The sequence below is a fragment of the Balaenoptera physalus genome, assembly GCF_965194825.1.
Source record: "Balaenoptera physalus genome assembly, chromosome: 11".
Lineage (NCBI taxonomy): Eukaryota > Metazoa > Chordata > Mammalia > Artiodactyla > Balaenopteridae > Balaenoptera > Balaenoptera physalus.
The window spans coordinates 2,815,637-2,835,376 of NC_138896.1; the positions used below are offsets into that span (position 1 = coordinate 2,815,637).

The 19,740-nt window shown below is 40.8% G+C and overlaps 1 protein-coding gene across 6 annotated transcripts in view; it reads left to right on the forward strand.

The window, feature by feature from the left end:
* PRP4K (pre-mRNA processing factor kinase PRP4K) overlaps window positions 1–16,220 on the forward strand; it is a 40,382-nt gene extending 24,162 nt beyond the window's left edge. Inside the window, exons 7-19 of one of the 6 annotated variants that reach the window (XR_014250852.1) lie at window positions 1,176–1,249; window positions 2,477–2,567; window positions 3,279–3,426; window positions 5,128–5,265; window positions 5,914–6,067; window positions 8,718–8,832; window positions 9,391–9,542; window positions 10,848–10,934; window positions 11,641–12,382; window positions 12,896–12,941; window positions 13,460–13,544; window positions 13,802–13,874; window positions 14,330–16,220. Coding sequence is in view for 1 of the 6 variants with exons in the window: in XM_082413173.1 (XP_082269299.1) it covers window positions 1,176–1,249; window positions 2,477–2,567; window positions 3,279–3,426; window positions 5,128–5,265; window positions 5,914–6,067; window positions 8,718–8,832; window positions 9,391–9,542; window positions 10,848–10,934; window positions 11,641–11,844 (1,163 nt within the window). In the remaining 5 variants the exon portion in view is untranslated. Of the gene's footprint in view, window positions 1–1,175; window positions 1,250–2,476; window positions 2,568–3,278; window positions 3,427–5,127; window positions 5,266–5,913; window positions 6,068–8,717; window positions 8,833–9,390; window positions 9,543–10,847; window positions 10,935–11,640; window positions 13,147–13,457; window positions 13,545–13,801; window positions 13,875–14,329 lie in introns of those variants that run through there. The other 5 variants (XR_014250849.1, XR_014250851.1, XR_014250850.1 and 2 more) reach the window with 5 other exon arrangements.
* The last annotated feature ends 3,520 nt before the right edge of the window (window positions 16,221–19,740 follow it).

Below are 19,740 nucleotides of genomic sequence, written 5' to 3' on the forward strand. Positions count from 1 at the left end.
ATACGCAGAGTTATCACTGCGATTGTCAGTATTAAATGTACTGAATGCAGTTTGAAAATGTAATGGTTTTGTCCTTAGGTTATATTTCAAGATGTATACAAACCTGTGTTTGTTTTAAAGTTTTTTGAAGTAGTTCTCTGTACGGTTATATCACCAGTTTGGTTTGGTTTAGGCTTATTTTCATTTGCTTTTGATTTTTAGGAATATTTTGGGTTTTTAAAAAATCATTAAAACATCTTTCATATGTGCATGTGTTTATATTCTATCTACACATGCACACAAAAAATTATACTCATCTGTATGAAGTGACCTTCATTCCTTTTCACAGCTGCATATTACTCCAGTGTGATGAGTGCGCCAGTTTATTCAGTTAGTCTTCTAATGGTAGATGTTTGGCTGTTGATTGGAGCATTAATGATAATAGCGTTGTGCTTTAAGTCGTTTTTTTCTGCTTGTTACTGTGTCTTTGGAATGGTTTCTTAGAAGTGGGATTGCTGGGTCTGAATGAATATGTCATTTTGCTGTATACTTCCAAATTCCCCTCTGTAAAGGTTGTACAGTTTTGCCATCCCACAAGCAATGTCTGAGGGCTTTTTATCCAGGGCCTTGTTAACAGAATGTTGTCATACTTTTAGATTTTTAGCCAGTCTTATAGGATGGTATTTCATTGTGATTTTAATTTGCGTTTGAGATGGGCGTATGAGATCAGGCATGTGTTCATATGATTGAAGCCCTTGCATTCTTTTTTTCTAGGCGCTCCTTACATTTATTCTTTTGCCCAGTGTTTTAATGGGGTTATTAGGCGTTTTAGGAGAGAAATACGTAGATCTGTATTCATAGTGCGGGGTGCTAACCTTCTGAGAGAAATTGCAGTTTAGAGAGGAGCTTCCCTTGTAATACCTAATCGTTGCTTAGTTATTAGCATATTAATTCAACGTTAGTGGAAGTATCGATATTAAGTCTGTCAACTTTCTGAAGTGCATTCTCAGTAAAAAGTGGATAGCTTTATATGTCTTAGTGTTACAAAGTGATTTTAAGTTGGGTATTGGTGAAAAACGGATGTGCAAGAGGAAAAAAAAGTTTGAATTGCTGTTAGTGATTTTCCATTGATTTATTATTTGTGTTTCAATGTGTATCTCTTCATTTTTCAAATATTAATGCTAATTTCCATTAAGGTTCATCTCAGAAGAAGCTTTTGGCACCCGATATGTTTACAGAATCTGATGATATGTTTGCTGCGTATTTTGACGTGAGTAATTTTAAGTCATAAAAACAAAACTGTTAATCAAAAAATGGTATATAACAAATATGTATTTCAGTGGTATATACATATAGAGAGAGAAAGAAGGATAAAGCAAATTAATGCTAACATTTGGACAGTCTGGGTGAAGTGTATCTAGAATCTCTTTATACTAGTTGGCAACTTTTCTCTGTCTGAAATTAAATCAAATTTTAAAACAAGTACAGCAGAACAATCTGAGGGCTTCATAAAAGTTAAATACCAAATGACTTAAATGTGTAGTTATTTTCTTTTTAAACAACTTGCTTCTTGGATTTACAAGCCTCTGTGTATGTGTGCTGTAGTTAGGGGAGACGAGGTGATGTCAGTAATTTTCAGGCCTAGAGTCCACTTTGGGCCTCTACATTGTAGGCGATTGGGAACTTAAGGATTTGGAGCCTAATAGCAGTCATGGAAGAGTTGGAAATGTTATAAGGAGTGGAATAAGAAATTTTGTACCTTTAGCCATTTTATCAGTGGTTTTTCTTGAAAAGATTTTCTTGAAAAATGGTCTCAAAAGTAGCAGACCATTTCCATCATAAATTTAAAAGAACATGAGAAATACAGAGGCTTTGATGAAGGGAGGTGGGGGAGATAAACATATAACAGGGAGATTAAAAATAGACTAGGATAAGCAATAATGTCCAGGACCCTGAAGACACCGGTGATTGGCTTAAGTAACGTGTCCCGTGTGTGGTGTGCTGCCACAGGAACACGCAAAAAAGATGGGTTAAGAAAGGGTGAAATGATTTTGAGCCAGTTAAAGTATTGGCACCCATCATCCACCTGGGTGATGTTGAAGGGCTTTCTGGGTATCATGGAGAGTGATGTGAGTGATGTGCAGTGAAGACTCTTCAGAAGGACCAGATGTTCTTAACCTCATCCTCTAGCACAGCCAGTGACATTCCATCCATAGATGGGAGGAGACAGGGAGGGGGTGTTACGTGACTAGGGCAGGAAAAGAAATGTGAAGATAACTTGTTACTTTTTTTCTTGAGCATTATTGTGATACAAGAGACTTAGATAATCATGTTTCTGCTATGTTGCATTTACATAAGTCATAGTAAGAGTTTATTTAAGTTGGCATAAAATGTTATCAAATTTTAGCTGGTTCTGCCTGTTTTTCTTTTCAAGGAAGTGCTTTAAATGTCTGCCTGTTTGGTGGCTAAATAGCTCATGTTGCTGCCTTAATTTCAGAGTGCGCGTCTGCGGGCTGCTGGCATTGGGAAAGATTTCAAAGAGAATCCCAACCTCAGGGATAACTGGACTGATGCAGAAGGCTATTATCGTAAGTTCACAGTTCTTTGTTTTTAACTTTTTATTTTCTGTTGGAGTATAGTTGTTAACAATGTGATAGTTTCAGGTGTATGGCGGAGTGACTCAGTTATACATGTATCTATTCTTTTTCAATACAGTTCTTATTAATTTTAGAGTTCATTGTAACATCTTGTAAAAGTATGTGGCCTAATGCCTTCACACTTGGGAGGACTCTGAAAGTCACATCACAGTGCCGTCACTTCAAAAGTGTGGCACATCTAGCAGCTTCATGAACCCGTGTTACAGCCCAGAAGCATCACAAATTGAAGTGAGGTGAAGACTTGATGTGCAGCTTAAATCTATTCAAAGTTATTTTCGGCCATGAGATCATCCTCCAGAGGGAAGGGGCGCCAGTCACGCAGACCACAGACAGAAACCCTGCAGGGAGCACAGCTCTTCCCCCCTCAGTGTTAGGGTCGTCGGCGGTTGCTAGGAGAGCAGAAAGTCTTCCTGCAGTGGTTGGCAGCCGGCAACTTGAACCACATTACGCAGGAGGGTCACGATGGGGGCGAGGCCTTGAGTCTCCATGGTGTCCAGGAAGCCAAGTACACAGCAGAGATTTGACACAGTTTTTAAGTGACTGCACTGTGTATCCTACTTTTCGACTTTTATGATGTATCTCACAGTTTTGTTCAGTAATCTATTATGGTCAGAATTCTAATCTTTTAGCTTACCTTTTTAGGTGTGAACATAGGTGAAGTCCTGGATAAGCGTTATAACGTGTATGGCTACACGGGTCAAGGCGTGTTCAGTAACGTGGTCCGAGCCAGGGATAATGCAAGGGCCAACCAGGAGGTGGCCGTGAAGATCATTAGGAACAACGAGCTCATGTAAGTTCAGGAGACAGAACAAAACCTTCACCAACACGGGTGTTCACAAATAAGCCTGTTGTTAAATAGTGACCACAATCTGTGTAGGACAGGTATTGGGCTTATAAAATGACAGAGCAGCTCTGGGTATTTAGTTGATAGTCACATGTTGTTCTGTGTGAGGCACTAGAACCGTCGGCTGATTGTATTTAATTCATTTCAGTGCATTTCAGCACTTGCTTTGTGCACTGATGTCAGCTCAAACTCCTTCCATCTACCGCTTGTCTTATGACCATCCTTTGCTGTGAATAGCTTAAACTCAAGACGAAAGGTGAGAAATCAAAAGGTCAGATTGATTAGCTGTCACTGAGCATATGGTGGCCTGCAAAAGGTGTGAAATCAGATAGTTCTGGGAATTATTTGTATCTTTGTCTGTTGCCTCCTCTCTTTATGAGCAAGGAGGTAACTGCCATACCCATGTGCTTTAACGCATAATCTGTGCCACACACTGAGCTGGCATTAAAGTCAACTTGGTACTGGTTTGGAAACACAAGAAAGAAGTGTTTAGGTTTATACTGAAGTCTTAGGTTGCCTAGGCTTAGAAAGTTTGTTTGATGGAAGTCCCCAACTTCTGTATTATAGACACTAATTTTAAAATGTAGCCTATTGACAGATTATAACTAGAATTTCAGAGGATAATATTTGCATCAAGACATCTTGAGATAAAATGTGCAAGATTGATTTCCGTTCAAGCAAGGTGGGTTTATTCCTCGATGTTTCTGTTTTGTTCATTGATTATTTTGGAAATTAACTCCATGAAAACAGTATTTGGCTAAGAGTAAAGTATTGTGTGAATGATATAGAGACTTGTGTTCCTCAACAGTTCTATTATTAGTACTTAAAAAAAAAAAAAACAGACTAAACACATCACTAAATAAATACATATTATTTAGTTTTCCTAAATTCTTTTTTTTTTTAATTGGGGTATAGTTGTTTTACAATGCTGTGTTAGTTTCTACTGTACAGCGAAGTGGAGTTCCCTGTGCTATACAGCAGGTTCTTATTAGTTACCTGTTTTATACATAGTAGGGCATATATGTCAATACCAATCTCCCAGTTCATCCAACCCCCCCACCCCCCCGGCGTCCATACGTTTGTTTTCTATATCTGTGTCTCTATTTCTGCCTTGCAAACCAGTTCATCTGTACCATTTTTCTAGATTCCACGTATATGCGTTAACATATGATATTTGTTTTTCTCTCTCTGACTTGCTTCACTCTGTATGACAGTCTCTGGGTCCATCCACGTCTCTACAAATAACTCAATTTCGTTTCTTTTTATGGCTGAGTAATGCTCTATTGTATATATGTGCCACATCTTCTGTATCCATTCATCTGTCACTGGACATTTAGGTTGCTTCCATGACCTGGCTGTTGTAAATAGTGCTGCATTGAACATTGGAGTGCATGTGTCCTTTTGAATTATGCTTTTCTCAGGGTATATGCCCAGTATTGGGATTGCTGGGTCATATGGTAGGCTCTATTTTTAGTTTTTTAAGGAGCCTCCATACTGTTTTCCGTAATGGCTGTATCAATTTACATTCCCACCAACAGTGCAAGAGGGTTCCCTTTTCTCCACACCCTCTCCAGCATTTATTGTTTGTATAGTTTTCCTAAATTCTTGATGTATCCAATTTTGACCTAATTTTCTTTTTCATTTCAGGCAAAAAACTGGTTTAAAAGAATTAGAATTCTTGAAAAAACTGAACGATGCTGATCCTGATGACAAATTTCATTGTTTGCGACTCTTCAGACACTTTTATCACAAACAGCATCTCTGCCTCGTGTTTGAGCCTCTGAGGTACAGTGTCAAAACTTGTACATTACCCTGAAAACTCAGCTTCTTTACCTTTGCCAACCTCAGTTCAGATAAGTGCCGTGATAAATTTTCTGGGTATTTGATGTGTTTTTTCCAGTTGGCTCTGGGTTTTGTTTTTTAATTATTGGTGAAGAGCTAGCTTCTTGACAGTTGTTAATGTGTAGACAGTGATTGGCTGTGTACTGTGTGTCACACACTCACCTCGTGTGGCCTTCAGCTCAGCAGAGAGTTCTCTGAAAATTAAATACTTCAAGAAAGGATTAAGCCATAGTGAAAAGAAATGGGAATAGTGGAGTAGGAATATGACGTCCATCTTCAAAACTGGCTTCATGTTTATGCTTTCGAGCGGAAGCCCATTCCAAATCAGTAGGAATTTTAGCACTGCATACCTTCCCTTCTCTTCATTTTGAAAATTGTGTTGTGTACACACAGTTTCATGCGCTCTCATTTCAGTGTAGGATAATTTATCAAACGTTTGGGCTGTGGGAGGGGGTTCTTGAACAGAGTGTTTTCATTGTAATTCATGCTTTGAACTTGATTTTACTTTATGCTTGAAAATGGTTTTGCCTTTCTTAATTTCCATTTTGCATTTTAACCCCTAATTTTATTTGTTTTTTTCTTTCCTAAAAGTATGAATTTACGAGAGGTGTTAAAAAAATATGGTAAGGATGTTGGCCTTCATATTAAGGCTGTACGATCCTATAGTCAGCAGTTGTTCTTGGCACTAAAACTCCTTAAAAGATGCAATATCCTCCATGCAGATATCAAGCCAGACAATATCTTGGTAAGTCAAACGATCAGACTGCCTTGTACATCCATGTAACTTCTACTATAATGTGATTACCACTGTGTTCTAGAAGTGACGTCTTTGAAGAATAATTCAGTGTATTACCCATTACAAATGACTTCACCAGTTTTTACTCTTCTAGAAATTGGGCCATGACATTGTATAGTAAAGTACAAAGAGAGAGGAGGTAGGCTGCTGCCCCGGTTTTTTCCTGTTGACCGATGGATTTGATGAGTGCACACAGACCCCAAGAATGCTTTGATGTAGTAACGACGGGCTTCCTCGGGCTTCCCCGGGCTTCCCCGGGCTTCCTCGGGCTTCCCCGGGCTTCCTCGGGCTTCCTCGGGCACCTAGAAAAACGCTGCAGCGTTGCTGTTCTGAAATAAGGAGTGTTCACAGTCCTTTGTTCTCGAGTTTTATAGACTGACAGAGCAGAGCGAGGGACATTTAAGGGAGTTACCCTCTCTGAAGTAGATGCATGGGGTTGAGTTTAGGGTGTCCAGGAATAATTCCTTTTCATTTATTCTTTATGCTTTGGAAGCTGTGGCTTCTGGCGGCCACACCCAGGAAAGCTCGGTTGTTCTTGGGCCTTGTATGGAAAGGAGCCTTTCCCAGTCTTGACCTCTCCTAGCTCGTGCCTTCTGGTGTGGTAGATGCAGATTTCCCAGTGTTTATGTTTTTGAAACTTAGAAACACATCTCATCACAGTGGAGTGATTGGCGTGTGCGTGCCCCTTCCCTCCCCAGCCCTTTCTCTGTCATGCTGTCAGAGTCGGGGGCGTGTTCACAGCTGGGGGATTCTAGCTCGTCTGCCCATAACATGTTCCACATGTTTTAAGAAAGATACGATCCCGTTAAAGTTTGTTTTGGACTCCTTGTCAGTAACTCAGCTCTTAGTTCAGATTTCCCTTTCTCTTCTTTTTTAATATCTTAAAATATCTGCTTCCAGACCACCACATTAATGAGGCGTTCCATTTTGTACATGTGGTCTGAGTAGAAGGAAGGTGCTGCATCTCTAACGTCCCCCGAGGTTAGAGCGGCTGACTCGTCTCGGTGAACCGGTAGATACATACGGGTTGTAGGCTTGCGGGGTCCACTTCATCGCTGATTTTTACCTCAATGTTTCTTTCTCTTTTTTGAGTTGTGAAATACACCATCCATATCAAAGAACGTATAAACTATGTATAAGGTAAAGGTAATTACGCACTGAACATCTGTGTAACCACCGTGGAGGTTAAGTAATAAGACATTTGTTAGCATCTTAGAAGCTCTTGTTTTTAGAGCTTCATTTTCCTTTGAGTTAGTGCTAAACTAGTATAGGTTTTCACGTGGATTTCAGGTAGTTTGCCCTTCTTCCTGAGAACGGAACAAACAGACACCTGCAGCCACGTGGTGCTGTTTGTCAATGAAAATCCAAAGCTTTTAGCCCAGGATTTCAGCCGTCAGTCCGGCAGAAGTGCGCGTTCCCCGCGGGCGAGTGGAGGGAAGTGTCCGAGTGTGGGTCGCTGCTGCTGAGGGCATTTCACCCAGCCCGAGCGTTCCCCCGACAGACTCGGATTTTAAAGTGGCCTCGGGCTTTTCTCTGGTTACTGCAGCTGCACCCTTAAGTGGCTGAATGCAGTTTATATTTAAAAACTTTAAAAGTACTTTTCCTGTATTATCTTAATTCCGTGGATGTGGTCTGTAGTGGACCAGTCTGTAGCGCTGACCAGGCTTTATGATATCCCAGGAGAGACTGCCCGGGGCTGCTTATTTAAAGTGTTAATGTTTCTTTGGGGTGGGAACAGTAGGCCAAGTTCAAGTCCCAACTCGGAATTTGTGTGTGTCTCTTTTGAAGGGGGGAAGGGACTCTGGAATGTGAATTATCTTCACTTGTTAATCCCGAACATGCTTCTGACTCATGAGTGGCAGCAGCCATGGGAGCACCTCCAGCCTCTCAGCAGATGTCACTGTCACTGTGTATGTGGAAGTATTTACAAAGGAGAAAAGAGACATGACTAATACAGTGTTCGTGTTTATCCGTCTTGCCAAATATATTTAACATTTTCCTGACTAATACTTTCTTTACATTTAAGGGATTTAATATTTTTTAGACTCGAAGTGAGTGCTAAATTTGGGATGGTCTAGCAGCTTTGGATGAAGAATGTTTTTATTCTCTTTTTGTCCAAATTTAATCTGAATCATTCTGCTTTCATTGCCATCGTAATTTTCTGGCAAATGAAAGTTAACTTAAGTCAGTTGTAAGTTAATCTAAGTCTGATTTCTTCTCAGTGACAGTCTTCGTGTTCCTTTAGGCAGTAACTTGATTGGTTCGGGTTTCCTGGGGGTTTTTAGAAGATGCTTTGCTTCAATGCTTTCTGTTACTATTCCACCCTTTTCTAAATAGCTTTGGTTCAATTGACTTGGTATTATCTCTTATTTCCTCACTGAAGAAAGTTCTTTTACTAATTTATGATCAAATATTTGAGAGCTCTTAATTCTTCATAATTAGGAAATTGAATTATAAAATAATTAGAAAAGGAATTTTCAAGTGAGTGACTTTGTTCTCAGTATTGGGAATAACTTCTCAGAGCCAGTTTTTTTTATCTGATCATGTGTCTTAATTTCTCCTGGCGTGAGTTAAACTTCAATTATAAAATGTTTTGCAGGTTAATGAATCAAAAACTATTTTAAAGCTCTGCGACTTCGGGTCGGCTTCACATGTTGCGGATAATGACATAACGCCTTACCTTGTCAGTAGATTTTATCGCGCTCCTGAAATCAGTAAGTTTCTTCCGACGCTCTTGGACCTGGGCCGCCGTGTGCAGTGGGAGCAGCATGTTGACTGTCTAAGCTCTGTTCTCCGTCGCACTGCAGCAGCTGCTTGAGTCACTCACGAGGAAGGGAACCCTAGCCAGTTCATCCTCCTCAGGTGGGATGACCGTAGTTGCGGCAGGTGTGGAAAGCCCTCGGCTTCGGGAGACTGCTCTTACTTCTGCAGGGTCTGACTGTCACATTTGTGCATTGTCTGGGACCTGTGTTTTTCCCCTTCTTTTGCCTTGGCTGAGCCTGGTTAGCCCCTCCACCAAAGGCGAAATGAAAAGATAGAAGAGATACACACCTTCTTCTGCCCCTTCAGTTCCTTCCCCACGCCCTCATTTTTTTAAGGTTTTTAAGAGTCCCGATTAAGAATTAGTGGGAAAGAATCTGTAACTAATGTGGAAGTGAGGTACTCAGATTGTGGTTACATAGTCCGAGCTAAATTGATGCCCCTGTTAATGGAAGTAAACAGTAGTTGATTGTTTTTATCATCATGTGTTAAAACTTGTATTATGTTTTCAGTTATAGGTAAAAGCTATGACTATGGTATAGATATGTGGTCCGTAGGCTGCACCTTGTATGAACTCTATACTGGAAAGATTTTATTTCCTGGCAAAACCAATAACCATATGTTGAAGCTCGCCATGGATCTCAAAGGAAAGATGCCAAATAAGGTAGGATGTTAGTGTGAGCTTGTTTCCAAGGTCTTAGTGGTACCTTCCGATAGATTCGTGGGTTGCTGACACTCATCTCTAGTGGTTATAAAACAGTTTCTGAGAGGCAGGTACATGGCTACTCTGATTCCTTAGCTCTTTCTCACTTCTGGTGTTTAAATTAGTGGTTCTAATCAGCCAAGAGCTATCAAGAGAGAATAAGAGGATCCCATTTTCCTTTTCTTGTCTAAAGTCTGTCTTTGTGCTTTTCTTTACTCTCCTGAATTAAGCAGAAGTGTAGGGCCTATAGTTTAAGGTAGAATTGGAATTGAGGGAGAGAGGATACATGCAGCTGCTCTCACATCTCTGTCCTTGCCTTGTTCCACTGGTTGTCATTCAGCGATGGGCAGAGCGGCAGCAGGGCTCCTGCGAGCACACCTTTACGGGTAGCAGCTGCAGTGAGAAGAGATGCAGGTCCAGGTAGGCAGATGGTGGAGGAAGGACTCAGTCATCAGAGAATGAGAGGGGGGCTTGACGGCAGTCCGTTTATAGAGGTTGGAAGCTGCTTGGGAGAGGAAGAGGGTACCGAGAAAACTCACGGAAAATGACAAATCTTTTTAACCTGAAACTCACTCTTAATGCTTGAGCTGTAATATTTGTTTGATTAACACAAATCAAGAATTTTATAGGCATTTATAAAAATGTCTAAAGACCGTATCTTAGGCTTTTATGATTTCAGCTTATGTGCTGACTTTCTGAGAGATTTACAGATTTTTCTCCCTATAGGTCAGAAGCCATTATGTATTTTAAGTTCTGTCCAAATTCTGTTATGTTGGACTCGTTTAGACTGAGATACACAGAAATTAGCTATGTCGGTACTTGTTTTAACGAGGCCTGACCTGCTATCACTTTAGGGCTGTTAGAACATAATTTTTTCAGTGTCATTAGGTTTCTTAACTGCCAAGAGAGAAGGCCCCAATTGTGTGATATTTTTCCCAGGAACCACTGGTGTAAGTCTTTGCTTATTAGTCTTCAGTTTTGAATAGTGAAAGCACAACATGATATTTATTGTAATTGGTCTAAGTCACTGCCCGGGAAAATATAATTTCATGTTGTTAAGTAGTCTTAGGTACAGCATTTGTATGAGCTTTTCCGAAGGTGTTATTCTCTCGAGAACAAGGAATCGGAGATCATTCTCAAATAAGGAAGCAAACCCAGAGAGACTAAACAGGAACACTTGTGTGACTTGTGTATCGGGTCATCGGTAGACCAGGCTACCGATGTTGTCTAAGAGCTCAAAATCCAACTGTTCTGTTTTATTGCCAGATGATTCGGAAAGGCGTATTTAAAGACCAACATTTTGATCAAAACCTCAACTTCATGTACATAGAAGTTGATAAAGTAACAGAGAGGGTAAGTGTCCTTTAGGTGTGCTACATTAGATGATTATCTTATTGTTAACGGATTGCGTGCTGGGTGGTTCTAGGAGATGCGAGTATTTTAAAACACTAAAAATAATTCCTGTTGCTGTTGGCCAATTCCTGAATAAGACACGTCAGGTTATGGAAAAGATTTTAAAATGTTTGCCTAGTATAATGAGTTTATTTTTTATCATATTTAGGCCCTTTTCTCTCTCCTTGGGTCACTTTCTTGGTCTGGCTTCCCATCCAGCTTCCGTACTGCTGCCAGAGTGATCTTTTTAAAAACAAATCTGATCGTGTTACTCTCCCTGCTTAAAAATTCTTCCTTGGCGCCCTCTTACCTATAAGATAATGTATTTAACTCCTCAGAAAGACTGCCGTCCTCAGCGGTTCCCTGTCCTCGCGACTGCGTGGACCCCACCATTCCACACCTGGCAGTGGGCCAGCGGGCATGCTGCGTGTTCCAGACCTCCATGCCTTTGTTCACACACCATCCCGACCTTCATTACTTAACTATGGTTTTGAATTCTCATAGAATTCCTTTCTGTTGTCATTCTGATCTGTTTATAAAATTAAATTACAGAATGATGTTTAAACTATCATGGCTAACTTGGGGTTGACCTTGTTCATTCAAGTTTTTTAGGTTATATGTGTTTAGTAATTTATTTAGAGATACACATTTAAAAAATTATTTGTAGGAGAAAGTTACTGTCATGAGCACCATTAATCCAACTAAGGACCTGTTGGCTGACTTGATTGGGTGCCAGCGACTTCCTGAAGACCAGCGTAAAAAAGTGCACCAGCTGAAGGACTTGTTGGACCAGATCCTAATGTTGGACCCAGCTAAACGGATTAGCATCAACCAGGCCCTGCAGCACGCCTTCATCCAGGAGAAGATTTAAACGAGATGAAGACGCTCCAAGGGTTTGAGTAATTAAATACAAAGACTGAAGAAATTTCACAGCAGTTTATTAATGTATATAAACTTATAAATATTTCTCCAGCAAATTTGAGGAAGCATGATATATTTGAATTAACACCAAGGGTGATATTTCTTTTAGAAATGCTAGTTCATCTGTTTTGTGTCTTATGTGGAATTTCACTGTAGAAATGTTTCAATTGCCAAGACTGCACAGCATTACAGTGCTAATGTAAACGGTTGCAGTTCTCATAAAAGACAGAAGCACCTGTTATCAAATGAGTAGTAATACTGGGTGGTTGATTTATTTTTAGCAAACTTGGCTTCATTTTGGTCTTCAGATAAAATGGCCAGCATAAATGCTGTTTATATTCACGTTTTCCTAGGTGTGTGTGTGCAGGCCACAGCAGCATGCCCTGGGTGTAGTCAGTGCCGAAAGGGGTCTGTTCCTTCTTGAGCCTGCCTGCAGGGATGGTCTCCTCTTTTAAAGCAGGTTGTGTACAACATTCAGTACACTGAAGGTAAGCTAAACCATCAACATCACTGGTGTTTTAAGATGTTATTTTATTGGAACAATTGACAAATGAGGGATATTAGCGTTGTGGCAGAATTCCCTGCATGTGTGATAACTGATCTTGTTTTATTTTTTGGCATTGCAACTGTGGCATAGTTACAATTTCTGTTCTGTTCATCACATTTAAAATTTGAAGAGTATGCGCTTGATGGATAGAGCGCCTTCAGTGTACTGTTTCTTATTAACTTTAATTTTTTTTAAATCAACTTGCTATAGACTTTATATACATTTTGTTAAATACAGTTCCTAGTGACATAGAAACAATGCGTAGTTTTCATTTACTAATAACAAATGTTGAGGCCTAATTCTGGAAGTCCTCATATTTAAAAGTTAGATAGACAACATAATGAAATTTTTAACTATTTGTATGTCATTTTGAAAGTGTACTGCTTTATGGTAAAAGTGTTTTTCATTTGTTCATTGTTTTCATTATTTGTGATCATGTTGTCTTTCAATACAGGCATAAACCTTCCACTCTTGAACAAAGCAGCTGCTTTTTAAAAGCGGTAATTGCTTCTTTACCTTTTATTTCTTTTGTAAATGAAGCTTTTCTTTAAGAATGTGACTTTAAAGTGTTGTCTATTGCATAAAACAGTTGACACTCACTTATTGTAAAGTGAAGATTGTTCTACTGCATGTGACGTGGACCATGCAGATTTCTGTATGTTCTCAGTATGCATCACTAGGTAATAAAGTCTTTTGTGAACAAGGCATTTGTAGCCATTTTTAAAAGTTTTTGTCTTCAGTGCTGGTAAGTCAGATAAACGATATAGAGTTAAAAGCAACCTTGCGTTTCTTCCTTTAAGTCTTTAACTGAAAGAATTATTTGTTAAAGATGTAAACCTACCCAGAAGTTTATCATTTTATTAATAATTAGGATCCTAATTATTTCATCAAAAAATTCTACCAGTATTGTCAGCTTTCAGTGTAGTGAGGTAATTCCTGTAGGTTATGGGGTATAATTCAGGATTTAACTAATGTTTCTGCTATTTTCTCACTTTTCCTTCTGATGGTGCGGAAAGAGAAAAAGGAAAACGGGGCACAGGCCACTCACCGCCTTCTCCAAGGGGTCTGATTTGCTGAGACACCAGCTTCACCTTCTTAACAAGGTTATTTCTGACAGCATGTGTAGATAAACATTTAGCAACAATTTAAAACAAAATCATGTAAATCGGTTTGGTTTTGCAACATGAAGAAATTAGTATTTTTTAACATGATAGCAGAGAATTTTCAGAAATGTATGTAATCTTTTCTGTTTGGGTGGTAAAATTAATGCTTGTCTCCCTGAGGAATGTGGAAAATAATCAGATTTTAGGGGTTTAAATAATATTTTAAAATTGTAAATGGGATTTTTTTATTCACCCAGGCACCTAATTACAGCAAGCATGCACATTTTGGTGCATTCAAGAATGGAAAATCAGAGTAGCAGCATTCTTCTGGTGGGTTTTGCTCCATTTAAAGGCATGAAATGAACTACAGCCAGGAAGGTGATAGATGATACGATAGGCCAGCTCTGACTCTGTACCCCCGTCTCCTCGTGGTTTAGACGTAAACTGACGTAAATTTGACCAGGTGGTGCTCATCCTCAGGTGGTGACGCCCTGTAAACAAGGCGTCCCAGGTGCAGCCTTCCTACCTGAATGAAACGGGTAGTGATTTTCCCACCACTGTTTACTTTGGTGATAATATGCTGCATAGTCAAGTCTTTCCTAGTTTTTTTCACTCAAAATATGGATAGTTAACGTTTGTATGTTTCTGGTGATTTTCATGGCTTCATTTTATATACTTATTTAAGTAAGTTAACTTCCACTAGAGACAGTTCATCTTATGCCTTCAAAACTGTTACGTGTTCTTTAAAAAACAAAGTTGCTTGTTACTTGTTCTTTGTGTTTTAGGTGCAGCTCAGTGGAAGATGATGACAGCGGAAGACATGAGCTAAGGTTTCTGTCCTATAAAAGATTAAAAAAAAAAAGAATCCTCCATTTAATTTTTGTCTGGTTTTTTAGTTTTCAGCATTATGATTTGGGGTGCGTTACTGTGGTGCGCCTGTGTTCATTGTAAAGTTTTCGCTTTGTCATGCTTCCTGCCTCTCCCCCACTTCCCTCCCCTAGGATGAGAATAGGGGTCAGATCTAGCGATGTTGGCCACGTGGATGGTGAGATTCCGCATCACACTTGGTTGTCAAAATTGGTCCCCAAGGATCATTAGAAAAACAGTAGCCACCAAAACAGCATCCATCTGACGGTGTAGTCTTCCACATTAGGTGTCACGTCTCCTTGGCTGATGCACAGGGGTAGAAAGGAACCCTACAAGCACTCCTCAGCTCCTGGGACGCCCTCTTCTCCAGCTCACCCTCAGTGTCTGTGTTCAGCCAGTGCCCCGGTCACGGGCTTGAAATAGACCAGATATCCAGAGCACTGCCAGCGTTCCTTCTTAAGGGAAATGCGAGGGCACGTTCTGTCGATCTTTGAAATTCCCGAACTCAGCATTCCTTGATTTATCTACTTGAAAGGAACCCTGTAAGCAGTGTTTATCCACACACACGTAATTGTATTGGAGTCTGTAATGTTCTAAGGCAGAGAGACGTGGAGCTCTGCAAGCCCTCTGCTAGGTGGGCCCAGGGCGCAAACAGTCCTCCGCAGACGCGCAGTTGCTGTGTAGTTTCTCTCACGAAGGTTTTGCTGTATTTCACTTTATGGCAAAAATGGTGCCAAGTGATTGTGAGACTTCAGGCTCCGTAAGTCCTAGGACGTAACCCACAAAGATGGCATAGTTCTCTCTGTAGTTGGGGGAGTAGTTGAGCTTACGCATTTTAGACGCCGTTCTCTGGGTAGAGCTGTTCTCGAAGGTTATCAGAAATCAGGCTGGAACGTCAGGGTTTTGAAGGGAGTGTCTTGTCATAAACTTCAAGACCCTCCCAGCATCTGCGTTCACCCTCACTTTCCAGTCCTTACTAACAGCGTCCTGTTTCTGTCTTCGTTCCCCAGTGCCTGCTTCATTCCACTCTACTTTTTCTCAAAATAATGTTGTGTTTAAAAAAAAATATTTTTTTGCCATTATAATTACCCCTTTCTTTTCCTGACTAAAACAAATACTCAGGACATTTTTACAGTCATAGTGTTGTGGGTACGTGGTGGAGGCAGTGAGGCGCACAGGTCCCAGGTTCGCCCCTTTCTGCATTCTTCCCCCTCCCCTCACCTGGGCGACTCCAGCTGGCCGGGGAGAGGGAGAATCTCTGAACCGGGAATCACATGTCTTTAGATTCAGGCCGAGCAGTTGAGGGAATCCCCTTTGAAATGTTGAGATAGGAAAGAAGCCAGATGTCAAATGCACAGTTACTTTATATTAGTTATCATGACACTGTCAGAAGTTGGGCTTCATAAAGTGTTTTCTTTTTCATAGAATCCTAGTTCAGGCGTATATTTAACGTGAGTTTTATCATTCTTTTCTGAGACGAAACGTCTGTATAGAAATGCTCACTACAAATTCATGTGTTTTACATGTCAATTAATGTACACTAAATTGACTTTTAAAATGCTTTCCAGTTATTTTGATAGATATCACATGGTATCTTAAATTTTTCTTCTCCGATGTGTAGGGTAAGGGACTGTTCTTCTGAAGAATCTTTCCATTTAGTGATCAAGATACGGAAGCTCATCTCTGAAAATACTTGACATGTATCCTAATTATTCCCAGTGTCATTTGAATTGTAACTTGCATTTCAGCAGCAATGTTCCCAGTTGACTTATTAGGAAAATGTAATAAAACGTGCCTCTTGTTACCAAACTGCCTCCTAAGTTTTCATTGCTCGAGTTTGGTATCTTACATGTAGCTTTAAGTCAGAAACACTGTTTCTTACCTGATCTTCATAGATGTGCTTTGCAAAGTGTCCTGTGCTCAGATATGACTGGGAACCGCCAGGATAGGGGAAGTTCTCGGAAGACACCCAACAGGCTTTGCGAGGCTTACGAAGGGGAGGGTGGGGAGGAGGTCCCGCCGAGCGAGCCGGATCTGCCCCTCGGAACCTGCAGCCTGGAAACGGCCTGCAAGCAGCTAAGCGCAGAACACACGCCAGAGTCTGGTACAAGACTAAGGGCTTCGTAGTCATCTATCCAAAGTGATGGGCAGGGGTCATGGGATCCTGTTTTTATTAGGGGAAGGAGTATGTAGGGTGGATTTAGGTTGATGACAACTTTCATCATGGGCTTTCTTTTACGGATGAGAAACTCAGACTCTACCTCAGTTAAGACCCGAAAAGGAGCCAAGAAAAAGTGTCAGTGCTGGAGGGCTAAATGTGGGACTCCGCGAGCAAGCCGAAAAGCCAGATTTAACTAGAATTTCCTGAGCAGGATTACTCTGTACGTGTCTGTTACAGACTTTGCCAAATGTTTCTTCAAAAACAGTGGTAGAAGTTGACTTCCAACAGGTCTGGGAAATAGCAAAATGTCTTGAATTTGTTGATAACTACACGTCAACCCCCCTCCGTGGTGAGTTTTTCTCCTCACCCGTTTGTATGTGTTGCCTGTTTTCTCCCATCCTTCTACGCGGTGCCTTGTTCTAGGGACTCGGTTTAAGCACCGGAAAGAATCCCAGCGACTCTGCTTTAACCACGTGCATCATGACATGTTACATAATTACTAGTCCCTTTGCCTCATAATTGAAGTCAGCAATGCTGCTCACAGTTTTTACATAACTACATTTAGAGCAATTTGGGACTGTTAACTGAAAACTATCCAGTAGGTGTTTCAGTTCTTTTCTTTTCAATTTTTTTTTTTTTTTAGGTCCAATGGCATCCTAAATAAAACAGTCTGGTTACGTTGCCAGTAAGAAATTTGCCGTTACCCACCTCTAAGACATTAAAGCCCAGAATCAGTGTTCCCGCACCCCTCACTCCAAGAGATGAAACCCTTCAGTGCAGGATTCTCACGGAGCCCCCGGCAGACGCTCCTCCACGCCTCCTGCGCCCCGTCCCCCGCGCCCGCTCCGGAAGCCAGGGTGTACGTGCCTTACTCCACACCGCGTCCCCGGTGCCCGGCTCGTGCCTCCCGAGAGGTGGGACGCGGACGGTCTATCGTGAGCTGTCACATCCGGTGACAGTCCAGTGCCAGTGCCGGGGCAGCCCACTCCAGCCACTCTGCCCTCCTGTGCCCTTCCTACTCTCCCTGATACGTGCCTGAATTTGCCAGGCACTTCATTCAGTTGATCTCACGTGATTATATGAGATAAAAGGTATCCTACTCGCTTTACAAATTCGGTAAGTGAAGAACAGAGAGGTTAGGGAACCTGCCTAAGGAGTTGGGGCTGTTAGTGGCGGAGCCTGGGAGCGAGTGCCCGCAGCTGCTTTGCGAACGTCACAAGCCTCTGTGATGGGTGAAGTCCACTCCAGTCAAACGCCTTAAAGGGTGTCTACCACCTGCCAGGCAGTGACCGGGCTGCAGCAGTGGACAAAACGCATGTCCCTTCCTGAAGGGTTTACAAGTAAAAATTAGATCATTCCAGCTCTAAAGGTGAGGGGCTAAAAATCCAAACACGTAAAGAGGGAAGAAATGAGAATGGATACAAAGGGCTGGTACGTAAGGTTCAGGACTCAGAATTGTAGGCAAGAGTAAAGAGAGCTGGTGGAGGAAACGAGGAAGGTCACTGCAGGTTGGAACTGAGTGAAAGTACAAGTCCACGTCTGTATTACAATCTGTGAACGGGATGTTATACCATTTGGCTAACGACACTAATTATATGGGATTTAGGTAAAAGTCTATTATAATAAGGGATCCTGAACAACTAAGTTTGTTATTGCTGTTGATGAGGTTCCAGAACGTTCTTTGAAATTAACCTAAAAGCTAAGCATACTCTGACCCCTGCCTCTAAATACTACTTGAGCCTTGTTCTTTTCCTAACGATAGAATAGAGGAAACAAGCTACCTCGTTTCAAACAAGTTGCCTCTTCAACATTTATTTCAATTGTACTTTAATTCATCTCACCCATCCCTAACTCAAATATTCCATCTTATTTAGGGGGATGATATACAAAAGCTTAATACTGACTGCCTTAGTTGGGGGGAGGAGTTTGGGGGTGGGAAGAAGCCTTTCCCTTTTGGTAATGTTTGAAGTTTTTATCAAGTGTGTGTCTTTTTTAACATTTAATAAAAACTAATTTGAACTCACTAACCATCCACTAAAACCAAAGCCCACTACCCCCCAAAATATCCAGACTCTGATCCATGCATGTTACATCAGGTTTTCCCCTTTACAGTGTTTTTCAAGTATGTTCCAAGAACCACCTGCAATAAAATCACCTGGGATGCCTTTTTCTGCAAAGTGGATCCCTGGGCCCGACTCCCAAAGATTCTGTTTCCGTAGGCCTCCAAGAGAAACCAGGACTCTACTTTTTTGTTTCCCTGATTCTTAAGTACAGTAAAGTTTGTCAATTACATAGTTTCCCTTTTTCACCAGTTAATGACTTAACCTTTAGCTGTTTGAGCTTCATCTAACCAAGGTTAACACTTCCAGCAACAAAGAGCCGTGGGGAAAAATTCCATGAACAAGAGATTTGGGCTGCTCTGTGGACAGTGACCTCTTCCCGTTTTCCTTCAATATCCTAAAACTACTGGATCTGAGGGAAGTGGGTTGTTTCAAGCCTAAACCTGTAGCTAGGCCCCAAAGAGAAACGATCTTGCTTTCATGTATATGACAAAGGGCCTGGGGAAGGGAAAGTTTCTAAGGATTCATGGGAGGACCTAGAGGATCTTGTATGTTAATTTAACAAACTGGCAACTTCTTTAGTTTTTAATTGCCAAGCAAATACCCAAAGTTTAGGTCAAAATGACAGACAAAGATTTGTCGAGATGGTAAGGGAAAGAAGAAAGGGTACCAGTGGAGGAAAAAAAATCTCTGAGAGAGACAAACACCACATGATGTTACTTACATGTAGAATCTAAAAAAATGATGCAAATGAACTTACTTGCAAAACATAAACAGACTCACAGACACAGAAAACAAATTTATGGTTACCAAAGGGGAAGGGATAAGTTAGGAGTTTGGGATTAACAGATACATGCTACTATATATAAAATAGATACACAACAAGGACCTAATGTATAGCACAGGGAACCATATTCAATATCTTGTAATAACGGAAAAGAATCTGAAAAAGTATATACATATATATGTATAACTGAATCACTTTCCTGTGCACTTGAGACTAACACAACATTGTAAATCAACTATACTTCAATTAAAAACAGAAAAAAAATCCCTGGCTCTTATGATTGTTTAATAGAACAGAATAAAAGAATAATTGTACCAGCGA